A 15,000-nucleotide genomic window follows, 5' to 3' on the forward strand; every position below is an offset into this window, starting at 1 on the left:
AGGTTTCCTACACCTGGGGGTACACCATGTAGACTAACTATAATTAACCTCTAGGTTTCCTACACCTGGGGGTACACCATGTAGACTAACTATAATTAACCTCTAGGTTTCCTACACCACCTAGACTAACTATAATTAACCTCTAGGGGGGGTACACCATGTAGACTAACTATAATTAACCTCTAGGTTTCCTACACCTGGGGGTACACCATGTAGACTAACTATAATTAACCTCTAGGTTTCCTACACCTGGGGGGGTACACCATGTAGACTAACTATAATTAACCTCTAGGTTTCCTACACCTGGGGGGGGTACACCATGTAGACTAACTATAATTAACCTCTAGGTTTCCTACACCTGGGGGGGCTGCGTACAGCTCTCTACAACTATATCTACGCTAAGAAGTATGGAGGGACCTTCATCTTACGTATGGAAGATACAGACCAGAGCAGACTGGTGCCAGGAGCTGCAGAGTCTATAGAGGATATGTTGGAGTGGGCTGGTAGGACAGACTTAATAACATACACACACCTACACACACACACACCATCATGCTGGGGTGGTCTGGTAGGACAGACTGGTGCAGGGAGTGGCTGAGTCTGTAGAGTTCATGCTGGGGGTCTGGTAGGACAGACTGGTGCAGGGAGTGGCTGAGTCTGTAGAGTTCATGCTGGGGGTCTGGTAGGAACAGAGACATATTTAGATATTAAGGAGTTTGTGTTCCAACACATTCCAAGTATTTGGAATCTAATTCAGATTCTAGACATTCAGTTCCACAGCATTGTTTACATTCTAGAACATGCTGTGGACTCCGACCAGTCATAATTGCATTTTTGCCCATGTAAAATGGGGGCTAACGTGGATACCGTCCATCCTACCCTCCCCAGGTATCCCCCCAGACGAGAGTCCCCGTGGAGGAGGCCAGTACGGTCCCTACCTCCAGTCCCAGAGGCTGTCCCTGTACAGCCAGGCTGCTGACTCCCTGGTCCAGACAGGGAAGGCCTACCACTGCTTCTGCAGCCAGCAGAGACTAGAATTACTGAAGAGAGAGGCCCTACGCAGCGGACAGACACCACGGTGAGTTGACTAAACTCACACACACACACACACACACATACTTTTATTTATTTGATTGAACTTTTATTTAACTAGGCAAGTCAGTTAACAAATTCTTATTTACACTGACGGCCTACCCCGGCCAAACCCGGACGACGCTGGGCCAATTGTGCGGCCCCGCCCTATGGAACTCCCAATCACGGCCGGGTTGTGATACAGCCTGGAATCGAACCAGGGTCTGTAGTGACGCCTCTAGCACTGAGGTGCAGGGCCTTTGACCCGCTGCGCCTCCTCGGGAGCACATTCCTGCACGTGTTTAAATACACAGACTCACTCACACACGTAACTGAACATTCCTCTACTGCAGGTATCACGTGTTTAAATACACAGACTCACTCACACACGTAACTGAACATTCCTCTACTGCAGGTATGACAACAGGTGCAGACACTCCGCCCAGACCAGCTAGAGGAGAAGCTGGATCAGAAGGTCCCCGTCATGTGATCATGTTTAAATACACAGACTCACTCACACACGTAACTGAACATTCCTCTACTGCAGGTATGACAACAGGTGCAGACACCTCCGCCCAGACCAGCTAGAGGAGAAGCTGGATCAGAAGGTCCCCCATGTGATCAGGTTCCGACTGGAGTCTGGAGGGGAACCCTTCAACGACCTGGTCTTCGGGTGGAACCGTCATGAGGTGGCCCAGGTAAACCAGCAGATATGTGAGATAGATAAACACAGGCTGTACTGGCAAGCAGTGTGGCATTTTTTAAAAATAATTAATTTACGACGCCCCGGCAACAAGTAACCTCAGATTTGAAAGTGCTTTTCTTATTTCAAAAACACACATATAATTGAAACTCCACCTCCCATCCCAGGTTGAAGGAGACCCCGTGTTAATCTGACAGTTCCCCACCTGGAAAATGTAGTAGATGGATAGATAACATCTACCCCTTTCTCTTCCCAAAGGGATATTCAATCTGCTTTTTTTTTTTTTTTAACCCATCTCCCAATAGGGGCCCTTCTTTTCGAGGCATTGGAAAACCTCCCTGGTCTTTGTGGTTGAATCTGTGTTTTGAAATTCACTGAAATACAGATAATTGTATGTGTGGGGAACAGAGATGAGGTAGTCATTAAAAAAATCATGATAAACACTATTATTGTACACAGAATGAGTCCAAGCAACTTTATTATGTGACTAGTTAAGCCCATGTTTACTCCTGAACTTATTTAGACTTTCCATAACAAAGGGGTTGAACACTTATTGACTCAAGACATTTCAGCTTTTCATTTTTTTATTAATTTGTAAAAAAAAAAAATAGAATAACAGAATTCCACTTTGACATTATGGGATGTTGTGTGTTGGCCAGTGACGGACAAAAATATCAATTAAAATTTTTGAATTCAGGCTGTAACACAACAAAATGTGGGAAAAAAGTCAAAGGAGGTGAATAGTTTCTGCACCTGCTCCAGGTTGAAGGAGACCCTGTCGTGTTGAAAGCTGATGGTTTCCCCACCTATCACCTGGCTAATGTAGTAGACGACCACCTGATGAAGGTCAGCCACGTCCTGAGAGGATCAGAGTGGCTCATCTCTACCTCCAAACACCTGCTGCTGTACAGGTACACACACACACACACACATATGTGTGATTCCCACTAGGCACACCCATGCAAAAATTTGTAGAATACTAATATTCAGAATAATAGTACATTTTTATTCACTCTTTTCAAGATACGCAAGGACACGTACAGATACAGACCAAATAGAATAACATTGCCTCTGATATTCTCATGCTCATAATTGCTATGTACTAAAATTAATGTACAAAGTACAAAACGGTAGGTTGCTTTGTGTTATGTTATGTTGTTCCAGGGCTCTAGGCTGGAAGCCCCTGGTTATGTTATGTTGTTCCAGGGCTCTAGGCAGGAAGCCCCTGGTTATGTTATGTTGTTCCAGGGCTCTAGGCTATAAGCCCCTGGTTATGTTATGTTGTTCCAGGGCTCTAGGCTAGAAGCCCCTGGTTATGTTATGTTGTTCCAGCGCTCTAGACTATAAGCCCCTGGTTATGTTATGTTGTTCCAGGGCTCTAGGCTGGAAGCCCCTGGTTATGTTATGTTGTTCCAGGGCTCTAGGCAGGAAGCCCCTGGTTATGTTATGTTGTTCCAGGGCTCTAGGCTGGAAGCCCCTGGTTATGTTATGTTGTTCCAGCGCTCAGGCTATAAGCCCCTGGTTATGTTATGTTGTTCCAGGGCTCTAGGCAGGAAGCCCCTGGTTATGTTATGTTGTTCCAGGGCTCTAGGCTGGAAGCCCCTGGTTATGTTATGTTGTTCCAGCGCTCTAGGCTATAAGCCCCTGGTTATGTTATGTTGTTCCAGCGCTCTAGGCTATAAGCCCCTGGTTATGTTATGTTGTTCCAGCGCTCTAGGCTATAAGCCCCTGGTTATGTTATGTTGTTCCAGCGCTCTAGGCTATAAGCCCCTGGTTATGTTATGTTGTTCCAGCGCTCTAGGCTATAAGCCCCTGGTTATGTTATGTTGTTCCAGCGCTCTAGGCTATAAGCCCCTGGTTATGTTATGTTGTTCCAGCGCTCTAGGCTATAAGCCCCTGGTTATGTTATGTTGTTCCAGCGCTCTAGGCTATAAGCCCCTGGTTATGTTATGTTGTTCCAGCGCTCTAGGCTATAAGCCCCTGGTTATGTTATGTTGTTCCAGCGCTCTAGGCTATAAGCCCCTGGTTATGTTATGTTGTTCCAGGGCTCTAGGCAGGAAGCCCCTGGTTATGTTATGTTGTTCCAGGGCTCTAGGCTGGAAGCCCCTGGTTATGTTATGTTGTTCCAGCGCTCTAGGCTATAAGCCCCTGGTTATGTTATGTTGTTCCAGGGCTCTAGGCTATAAGCCCCTGGTTATGTTATGTTGTTCCAGGGCTCTAGGCTGGAAGCCCCTGGTTATGTTATGTTGTTCCAGCGCTCTAGGCTATAAGCCCCTGGTTATGTTATGTTGTTCCAGCGCTCTAGGCTATAAGCCCCTGGTTATGTTATGTTGTTCCAGCGCTCTAGGCTATAAGCCCCTGGTTATGTTATGTTGTTCCAGCGCTCTAGGCTATAAGCCCCTGGTTATGTTATGTTGTTCCAGGGCTCTAGGCTATAAGCCCCTGGTTATGTTATGTTGTTCCAGCGCTCTAGGCTATAAGCCCCTGGTTATGTTATGTTGTTCCAGGGCTCTAGGCTGGAAGCCCCTGGTTATGTTATGTTGTTCCAGGGCTCTAGGCTATAAGCCCCTGGTTATGTTATGTTGTTCCAGGGCTCTAGGCTATAAGCCCCTGGTTATGTTATGTTGTTCCAGCGCTCTAGGCTATAAGCCCTGGTTATGTTATGTTGTTCCAGGGCTCTAGGCTGGAAGCCCCTGGTTATGTTATGTTGTTCCAGCGCTCTAGGCTATAAGCCCCTGGTTATGTTATGTTGTTCCAGCGCTCTAGGCTATAAGCCCCTGGTTATGTTATGTTGTTCCAGGGCTCTGGGCTGGAAGCCCCTGGTTATGTTATGTTGTTCCAGGGCTCTAGGCTATAAGCCCCTGGTTATGTTATGTTGTTCCAGGGCTCTAGGCTATAAGCCCCTGGTTATGTTATGTAGTTCCAGGGCTCTGGGCTATAAGCCCCTGGTTATGTTATGTTGTTCCAGGGCTCTGGGCTATAAGCTCCTGGTTATGTTATGTTGTTCCAGGGCTCTAGGCTATAAGCCCCTGGTTATGTTATGTTGTTCCAGCGCTCTAGGCTATAAGCCCCTGGTTATGTTATGTTGTTCCAGGGCTCTAGGCTATAAGCCCCTGGTTATGTTATGTTGTTCCAGGGCTCTAGGCTATAAGCCCCTGGTTATGTTATGTTGTTCCAGCGCTCTAGGCTATAAGCCCCTGGTTATGTTATGTTGTTCCAGGGCTCTAGGCTGGAAGCCCCTGGTTATGTTATGTTGTTCCAGGGCTCTAGGCTATAAGCCCCTGGTTATGTTATGTTGTTCCAGGGCTCTAGGCTATAAGCCCCTGGTTATGTTATGTTGTTCCAGCGCTCTAGGCTATAAGCCCCTGGTTATGTTATGTTGTTCCAGGGCTCTAGGCTGGAAGCCCCTGGTTATGTTATGTTGTTCCAGCGCTCTAGGCTATAAGCCCCTGGTTATGTTATGTTGTTCCAGCGCTCTAGGCTATAAGCCCCTGGTTATGTTATGTTGTTCCAGGGCTCTGGGCTGGAAGCCCCTGGTTATGTTATGTTGTTCCAGGGCTCTAGGCTATAAGCCCCTGGTTATGTTATGTTGTTCCAGGGCTCTAGGCTATAAGCCCCTGGTTATGTTATGTAGTTCCAGGGCTCTGGGCTATAAGCCCCTGGTTATGTTATGTTGTTCCAGGGCTCTGGGCTATAAGCTCCTGGTTATGTTATGTTGTTCCAGGGCTCTAGGCTATAAGCCCCTGGTTATGTTATGTTGTTCCAGGGCTCTAGGCTATAAGCCCCTGGTTATGTTATGTTGTTCCAGGGCTCTAGGCTATAAGCCCCTGGTTATGTTATGTTGTTCCAGGGCTCTAGGCTATAAGCCCCTGGTTATGTTATGTTGTTCCAGGGCTGTAGGCTATAAGCCCCTGGTTATGTTATGTTGTTCCAGGGCTCTGGGCTGGAAGCCCCTGGTTATGTTATGTTGTTCCAGGGCTCTAGGCTATAAGCCCCTGGTTATGTTATGTTGTTCCAGGGCTCTAGGCTATAAGCCCCTGGTTATGTTATGTTGTTCCAGGGCTCTAGGCTATAAGCCCCTGGTTATGTTATGTTATGTTCCAGGGCTCTAGGCTATAAGCCCCTGGTTATGTTATGTTGTTCCAGGGCTCTAGGCTATAAGCCTCTGGTTATGTTGTTATTGTTGTTATTCCAGGGCTCTGGGCTGGAAGCCCCTGGTTATGTTATTGTTGTTATTCCAGGGCTCTAGGCAGGAAGCCCCTGGTTATGTTGTTATTGTTATTCCAGGGCTCTGGGCTGGAAGCCCCTGGTTATGTTATGTTGTTCCAGGGCTCTAGGCTATAAGCCCCTGGTTATGTTATTGTTATTCCAGGGCTCTGGGCTGGAAGCCCCTGGTTATGTTATTGTTGTTATTCCAGGGCTCTGGGCTGGAAGCCCCTGGTTATGTTGTTGTTGTTATTCCAGGGCTCTAGGCAGGAAGCCCCTGGTTATTGTTGTTATTCCAGGGCTCTGGGCTGGAAGCCCCTGGTTATGTTATTGTTGTTGTTCCAGGGCTCTGGGCTGGTAGCCCCTGGTTATGTTATTGTTGTTTTTCCAGGGCTCTAGGCAGGAAGCCCCTGGTTATATTGTTGTTGTTATTCCAGGGCTCTGGGCTGGAAGCCCCCTGGTTATGTTATTGTTGTTATTCCAGGGCTCTGGGCTGGAAGCCCCTGGTTATGTTATTGTTATTCCATGGCTCTGGGCTGGAAGCCCCTGGTTATGCTATTGTTGTTATTCCAGGGCTCTGGGCTGGAAGCCCCTGGTTATGTTATTGTTGTTATTTCAGGGCTCTGGGCAGGAAGCCCCTGGTTATGTTATTCCAGGGCTCTGGGCTGGAAGCCCCTGGTTATGTTATTGTTGTTATTCCAGGGCTCTGCGCTGGAAGCCCCTGGTTATATTATTGTTGTTATTCCAGGGCTCTGGGCTGGAAACCCCTGGTTATGTTATTGTTGTTGTTCCAGAGCTCTGGGCTGGAAGCCCCTGGTTATGTTATTGTTGTTATTCCAGGGCTCTGGGCTGGAAGCCCCTGGTTATGTTATTGTTGTTATTCCAGGGCTCTGGGCTGGAAGCCCCTGGTTATGTTATTGTTGTTATTCCAGGGCTCTGGGCTGGAAGCCCCCTGGTTATGTTATTGTTGTTATTCCAGGGCTCTGGGCTGGAAGCCCCCTGGTTATGTTATTGTTGTTATTCCAGGGCTCTGGGCTGGAAGCCCCTGGTTATGTTATTATTGTTATTCCAGGGCTCTGGGCTGGAAGCCCCTGGTTATGTTGTTGTTGTTATTCCAGGGCTCTGGGCTGGAAGCCCCTGGTTATGTTATTGTTGTTATTCCAGGGCTCTGGGCTGGAAGCCCCTGGTTATGTTATTGTTGTTATTCCAGGGTTCTAGGCTATAAGCCCCTGGTTATGTTATTGTTGTTATTCCAGGGCTCTGGGCTGGAAGCCCCTGGTTATGTTATTGTTGTTATTCCAGGGCTCTGGGCTGGAAGCCCCTGGTTATGTTATTGTTGTTATTCCAGGGCTCTAGGCAGGAAGCCCCTGGTTATGTTGTTGTTGTTATTTCAGGGCTCTAGGCAGGAAGCCCCTGGTTATTGTTGTTATTCCATGGCTCTGGGCTGGAAGCCCCTGGTTATGTTATTGTTGTTATTCCAGGGCTCTGGGCTGGAAGCCCCTGGTTATTGTTGTTATTCCAGGGCTCTGGGCTGGAAGCCCCTGGTTATTGTTGTTATTCCAGGGCTCTGGGCTGGAAGCCCCTGGTTATGTTGTTGTTGTTATTCCAGGGCTCTAGGCAGGAAGCCCCTGGTTAAGCTATTGTTGTTATTCCAGGGCTCTGGGCTGGAAGCCCCTGGTTATGTTGTTGTTATTCCAGGGCTCTGGGCTGGAAGCCCCTGGTTATGTTTTGTTATTGTTGTTATTCCAGGGCTCTTGGCTGGAAGCCCCCGGTGTTCGGACACCTTCCTCTCCTCCTCAACAGAGATGGCAGTAAGCTTTCCAAGAGACAAGGAGATATCTACATACAGAGTTTCCAGAGGAGTGGGGCCCTACCTGAAGCACTACTGGATATCACCACACACTGTGGATCTGGCTTCAACAGTAAGAGAGGGAGGAGGAGAGAGAGAGAGGCATCTTTATACAGAGAAGTAGTGGACTATAGAGGGAATAGGGGTCAGAAGTAGTGGACTATAGAGGGAATAGGAGTCAGATGTAGTGGACTATAGAGGGAATAGGAGTCAGATGTAGTGGACTATAGAGGGAATAGGGGTCAGAAGTAGTGGACTAGAGTACAGGGAATAGGGGTCAGAAGTAGTGGACTAGAGTACAGGGAATAGGGGTCAGAAGTAGTGGACTAGAGTACAGGGAATAGGGGTCAGAAGTAGTGGACTATAGAGGGAATAGGAGTCAGAAGTAGTGGACTATACAGGGAATAGGAGTCAGAAGTAGTGGACTATACAGGGAATAGGAGTCAGAAGTAGTGGACTATAGAGGGAATAGGAGTCAGAAGTAGTGGACTATACAGGGAATAGGAGTCAGAAGTAGTGGACTATACAGGGAATAGGAGTCAGAAGTAGTGGACTATACAGGGAATAGGAGTCAGAAGTAGTGGACTATACAGGGAATAGGAGTCAGAAGTAGTGGACTATACAGGGAATAGGAGTCAGAAGTAGTGGACTATACAGGGAATAGGAGTCAGATGTAGTGGACTATAGAGGGAATAGGGGTCAGAAGTAGTGGACTATAGAGGAAATAGGAGTCAGAAGTAGTGGACTATAGAGGGAATAGGAGTCAGAAGTAGTGGACTATAGAGGGAATAGGAGTCAGAAGTAGTGGACTATACAGGGAATAGGAGTCAGATGTAGTGGACTATAGAGGGAATAGGAGTCAGAAGTAGTGGACTATACAGGGAATAGGGGTCAGAAGTAGTGGACTATAGAGGGAATAGGAGTCAGAAGTAGTGGACTATAGAGGGAATAGGGGTCAGAAGTAGTGGACTATACAGGGAATAGGAGTCAGAAGTAGTGGACTAGAGTACAGGGAATAGGGGTCAGAAGTAGTGGACTATAGAGGGAATAGGAGTCAGAAGTAGTGTACTATAGAGGGAATAGGAGTCAGATGTAGTGGGCTATAGAGGGAATAGGGGTCAGATGTAGTGGACTATACAGGGAATAGGAGTCAGATGTAGTGGACTATAGAGGGAATAGGGGTCAGATGTAGTGGACTATAGAGGGAATAGGAGTCAGAAGTAGAGGTAGGGTGCCATTTGAGAAGCATCCTAAATGAATGTCCCCCTGTCATCCTGCAGGTAACCGTGTTGGTCGTAAGATGGAGGAACTGATCGCGGAGTTCAACCCCTCCAAGATCACCACCCACTCTGCCCTGCTAGACCTGGACAAACTACCTGAGTTTAACAGGTACACTGTCTGTCTCTGCCCTGCTAGACCTGGACAAACTACCTGAGTTTAAACAGGTACACTGTCTGTCTCTGCCCTGTTAGACCTGGACAAACTACCTGAGTTTAACAAGTACACTGTCTGTCTCTGCCCTGCTAGACCTGGACAAACTACCTGAGTTTAACAGGTACACTGTCTGTCTCTGCCCTGCTAGACCTGGACAAACTACCTGAGTTTAACAGGTACACTGTCTGTCTCTGCCCTGCTAGACCTGGACAAACTACCTGAGTTTAACAAGTACACTACCTGTCTGTCTGTCTCTGTGTCCATCTCTCCCTCCCTGCTAGACCTGGACAAACTACCTGAGTTTAACAAGTACACTACCTGTCTGTCTGTCTCTGTGTCCATCTCTCCCCTCCCTGCTAGATCTGGACAAACTACCTGAGTTTAACAAGTACACTGTCTGTCTGTCTGTCTGTCTCTGTGTGTCCATCTCTCCCTCCCTGCTAGACCTGGACAAACTACCTGAGTTTAACAAGTATACTACCTGTCTGTCTGTCTGTCTGTCTGTCTGTCTGTCTGTCTGTCTGTCTGTCTGTCTGTGTGTGTTCATCTCTCCCCTCCCTGCTAGACCTGGACAAACTACCGGAGTTTAACAGGTACACTGTCTGTCTCTGCCCTGCTAGACCTGGACAAACTACCTGAGTTTAACAAGTACACTACCTGTCTGTCTGTCTCTGTGTCCATCTCTCCCCTCCCTGCTAGACCTGGACAAACTACCTGAGTTTAACAAGTACACTACCTGTCTGTCTGTCTCTGTGTCCATCTCTCCCCTCCCTGCTAGATCTGGACAAACTACCTGAGTTTAACAAGTACACTACCTGTCTGTCTGTCTCTGTGTCCATCTCTCCCCTCCCTGCTAGATCTGGACAAACTACCTGAGTTTAACAAGTACACTACCTGTCTGTCTGTCTGTCTCTGTGTGTCCATCTCTCCCCTCCCTGCTAGACCTGGACAAACTACCTGAGTTTAACAAGTACGCTACCTGTCTGTCTGTCTGTCTGTCTGTTCATCTCTCCCCTCCCTGCTAGACCTGGACAAACTACCTGCCTGTCTGTCTGTCTCTGTGTGTCCATCTCTCCCCTCCCTGCTAGACCTGGACAAACTACCGGAGTTTAACAAGTACACTACCTGTCTGTCTCTCTCTGTGTGTCCATCTCTCCCCTCCCTGCTAGACCTGGACAAACTACCGGAGTTTAACAAGTACACTACCTGTCTGTCTGTCTGTCTGTCTGTGTGTGTCCATCTCTCCCCTCCCTGCTAGACCTGGACAAACTACCTGAGTTTAACAAGTACGCTACCTGTCTGTCTGTCTGTTCATCTCTCCCCTCCCTGCTAGACCTGGACAAACTACCGGAGTTTAACAAGTATACTACCTGTCTGTCTGTCTCTGTGTCCATCTCTCTCCTCCCTGCTAGACCTGGACAAACTACCGGAGTTTAACAAGTATACTACCTGTCTGTCTGTCTCTGTGTCCATCTCTCCCCTCCCTGCTAGACCTGGACAAACTACCTGAGTTTAACAAGTACACTACCTGTCTGTCTGTCTGTCTGTCTGTCTGTCTCTGTGTGTCCATCTCTCCCCTCCCTGCTAGACCTGGACAAACTACCGGAGTAAGTACACTACCTGTCTGTCTGTCTCTGTGTGTCCATCTCTCTCCTCCCTGCTAGACCTGGACAAACTACCTGAGTTTAACAAGTACGCTACCTGTCTGTCTGTCTGTCTGTCTGTTCATCTCTCCCCTCCCTGCTAGACCTGGACAAACTACCTGAGTTTAACAAGTACACTACCTGTCTGTCTCTCTGTGTGTCCATCTCTCCCCTCCCTGCTAGACCTGGACAAACTACCGGAGTTTAACAAGTACACTACCTGTCTGTCTCTCTCTGTGTGTCCATCTCTCCCCTCCCTGCTAGACCTGGACAAACTACCGGAGTTTAACAAGTACACTACCTGTCTGTCTGTCTGTCTGTCTGTGTGTGTTCATCTCTCCCCTCCCTGCTAGACCTGGACAAACTACCTGAGTTTAACAAGTACACTACCTGTCTGTCTGTCTCTGTGTGTCCATCTCTCCCCTCCCTGCTAGACCTGGACAAACTACCTGAGTTTAACAAGTACGCTACCTGTCTGTCTCTCTCTGTGTGTCCATCTCTCTCCTCCCTGCTAGACCTGGACAAACTACCGGAGTTTAACAAGTACACTACCTGTCTGTCTGTCTCTGTGTCCATCTCTCCCCTCCCTGCTAGATCTGGACAAACTACCTGAGTTTAACAAGTATACTACCTGTCTGTCTGTCTCTGTGTCCATCTCTCCCCTCCCTGCTAGACCTGGACAAACTACCTGAGTTTAACAAGTACACTACCTGTCTGTCTGTCCATCTCTCCCCTTCCTGCTAGACCTGGACAAACTACCTGTCTGTCTGTCTGTCTCTGTGTGTCCATCTCTCCCCTCCCTGCTAGACCTGGACAAACTACCGGAGTTTAACAAGTACACTACCTGTCTGTCTCTCTCTGTGTGTCCATCTCTCTCCTCCCTCCACGGGTTCTGTAGGCTGGCTGCCGTCAAACCTCAAGGTTGAGTTTAGTTCAAGGGTAGAAGCCACAGTAGGTTTGTCCCTGTTGCTCTGGGGCTCTTAACTCAGCCACCAGGGAGTGTAGTCTGAGCACCAGTCTCTTTAGCTAACATGCCACTCCTTGTCATTGCCATAGAGACGGGGTCTCTGGCGATCTCAACGTTCAATACGCAGCTGGTTTACGGCTGAGTCGCTCATTGGTTGTTTGAAAATAACATTCATATTTTCCATGACAACATGTGGAGCCTCAAATATAATTATAATTATATTACAAAATCAAAAACCAACATTTAGCTGTTAGCTAGGCAAAGCTGTTGCTTATTTCGATTCTTAAAATCAAGACGTTTTGTGGTTGGAATTACAGTACGTATTTACTCTGCGAATTTAGACGTGAGCTTGCAACTTTTCACACTGGTTTTACCTGGCTGAACCCCCCAAAAAATGGTTGCTTAGCAACCGGATAGCAACACTTTCAGTGGAGATTAAACAGTGGTAGTTCCAATAGTTGCCTAATCGTTGTGATTGGAGGATAACAGCGAGGGGTTATCGAATCAGGATCAACTCCTCTGTTCTCCTCAAGCTCATTAATGATAGAATCTTCAGAGTTGAAAATGGCAGAACGTCCTGTCTCTTTGGCACGGGGAGTGGAGCGCAGGGAGCGGAGCGCGGGGAGTGGAGCGCGGGGAGTGGAGCGCGGGGAGTGGAGCGCGGGGAGTGGAGCGCGGAGGGCGGGGAGCGGAGGGCGGGGAGCGGAGGGCAGGGCGGGGAGCGGAGGGCAGGGCGGGGAGCGGAGGGCGGGGAGGGGAGCGGAGGGCAGGGAGGGGAGCGGAGGGCGGGGAGCGGGAGCGGGGAGCGGAGGGAGGGCGGGGAGCGGAGGGCGGGGAGCGGGGGGCAGGGAGGGCGGGGAGCGGAGGGCAGGGAGGGCGGGGAGCGGAGGGCAGGGGGAGCGGAGGGCAGGGAGGGAGCGGAGGGCAGGGAGGGGAGCGGAGGGCAGGGGGGGGGCGGAGGGCAGGGGGGGCGGGGAGCGGAGGGCGAGGGAGGGGAGGGAGGGAGGGGAGGGCAGGGAGCGCAGGGCAGGGAGCGGAGGGCAGGGCAGGGAGCGGAGCGCAGGGAGTGGAGCGCAGCGCAGGGAGTGGAGCGCAGGGTGTGGAGCACAGGGAGTGGAACGTTAGCTAAGAGACTGTTACCCTGGCAACAGGTGGTGCTGTTGCACTGTGTATTTCTGCCTGTATATTGTGTCTGCTGACCTGCCCCCATTCAGTCATGATAAATGACGCCAATAATCACCTCGTCATGATCTTCAGTTTAGAATGCAGTTTGATTAATCAGATGGAGAGAAGGTGTGACCCCAATCAGACCCCTGGTTCCTGCCTGGCATCGCCCACCCCTGGTTCTAGCAGATAATGGTCTAGGATCAGATTTCTCAATTCTTCTCCTAACCACCCTTATCTTAACAACTCACTCTAGACCAGTTCTTAGTAATCTCAGTAATAATCCACTCTGTGTTCTCCCAGGATCCACCTGCAGCAGCGTATCGATGACGCGGTGCAACGTGATTGGCTGGTGAGGGATCTGCAGGGGCGGATCCAGGAAGTGTACGGAACACAAGTCCAGGATCAGGATGTTCTGCAACCAGATTACATCACACGGGTTCTACACCTGCGCAAGGTAACTATGACCTCATCACACGGGTTCTACACCTGCGCACGGTAACTATGACATCATCACATGGGTTCTACACCTGCGTGTAATCTAACTATGGACGTAACCAAGGTAATGGGGCATCAGCTGTTGTGTCTTCTCACCAGCTGAAAAACAATCCCTTCATCCCTCTGGCCTTCTAACTTTCCCAGTTTGAGAATATCACAGCCCAGTGCAGAATGTGGAGTCTGTCTGTCTGGAGGTCACCATCTCTCTCTCTTTCCGTCTCACTCACATATCTTCTCTCTGTCTGAGCTGGTAGCTCCAGAGTATTCCTACCTTTTGGGTTCAACCCTTCTCCTCTGTCTAATTCTCTCTCTCTCTCGCTCTCACTCCCTCTCTCTCTCAGGGTCATATCTCCTCTGTGTCTGACCTGGTGTCCTCAGAGTATTCCTACCTTTGGGTTCAACCCTTCTCCTGTCTCTCTCTCAGGGTCATATCTCCTCTGTGTCTGTCTCTGTCTCTCTCTCAGGGTCATATCTCCTCTGTGTCTGTCTCTGTCTCTCTCTCAGGGTCATATCTCCTCTGTGTCTGTCTCTCTCTCTCTCTCTCAGGGTCATATCTCCTCTGTGTCTGTCTCTCTCTCAGGGTCATATCTCCTCTGTGTCTGTCTCTGTCTCTCTCTCAGGGTCATATCTCCTCAGGGTCATATCTCCTCTGTGTCTGTCTCTGTCTCAGGGTCATATCTCCTCTGTGTCTGTCTCTCTCTCAGGGTCATATCTCCTCTGTGTCTGTCTCTCTCTCAGGGTCATATCTCCTCTGTGTCTGTCTCTCTCTCAGGGTCATATCTCCTCTGTGTCTGTCTCTCTCTCAGGGTCATATCTCCTCTGTGTCTGTCTCTCTCTCAGGGTCATATCTCCTCTGTGTCTGACCTGGTGTCCTCAGAGTATTCCTACCTTTGGGTTCGACCTTCTTTCTCTGACCAACAGATGACAGCACTCAGCTCAGAGACACAACACATCGCTACTCTGGTCATACGGTACGTACCATAACTACTACAGACTAACAGGACTACTCTGGTTCATACCATAACTACTGTAGACTAACAGGACTACTCTGATTCATACCATAACTACTACAGACTAACAGGACTACTCTGATTCATACCATAACTACTATAGACTAACAGGACTACTCTGGTTCATACCATAACTACTACAGACTAACAGGACTACTCTGGTTCATACCATAACTACTATAGACTAACAGGACTACTCTGGTTCATACCATAACTACTATAGACTAACAGGACTACCCTGGTTCATACCATAACTACTACAGACTAACAGGACTACTCTGGTTCATACCATAACTACTACAGACTAACAGGACTACTCTGGTTCATACCATAACTACTACAGACTAACAGGACTACTCTGGTTCATACCATAACTACTACAGACTAACAGGACTACTCTGGTTCATACCATAACTACTACAGACTAACAGGACTACTCTGGTTCATACCATAAC

The 15,000-nt window shown here is 48.7% G+C and overlaps 1 protein-coding gene across 4 annotated transcripts in view; it reads left to right on the forward strand.

The window, feature by feature from the left end:
• Positions 1-347: 347 nt before the first annotated feature.
• Positions 348-15,000, forward strand: part of LOC112240840 (probable glutamate--tRNA ligase, mitochondrial) — a gene marked incomplete at its 5' end in the record, with an annotated part of 18,647 nt that continues 3,994 nt past the window's right edge. Inside the window, 8 exon segments of one of the 4 annotated variants that reach the window (XM_042312845.1) lie at positions 348-503; positions 889-1,078; positions 1,619-1,769; positions 2,537-2,685; positions 7,730-7,902; positions 9,110-9,218; positions 13,341-13,494; positions 14,376-14,506. In XM_042312845.1, the coding sequence (XP_042168779.1) occupies positions 348-503; positions 889-1,078; positions 1,619-1,769; positions 2,537-2,685; positions 7,730-7,902; positions 9,110-9,218; positions 13,341-13,494; positions 14,376-14,506 (1,213 nt within the window). 4 annotated transcript variants of the gene reach the window in all.

Source organism: Oncorhynchus tshawytscha, unplaced genomic scaffold (assembly GCF_018296145.1).
Source record: "Oncorhynchus tshawytscha isolate Ot180627B unplaced genomic scaffold, Otsh_v2.0 Un_contig_4353_pilon_pilon, whole genome shotgun sequence".
Classification (NCBI taxonomy): Eukaryota; Metazoa; Chordata; class Actinopteri; order Salmoniformes; family Salmonidae; genus Oncorhynchus; species Oncorhynchus tshawytscha.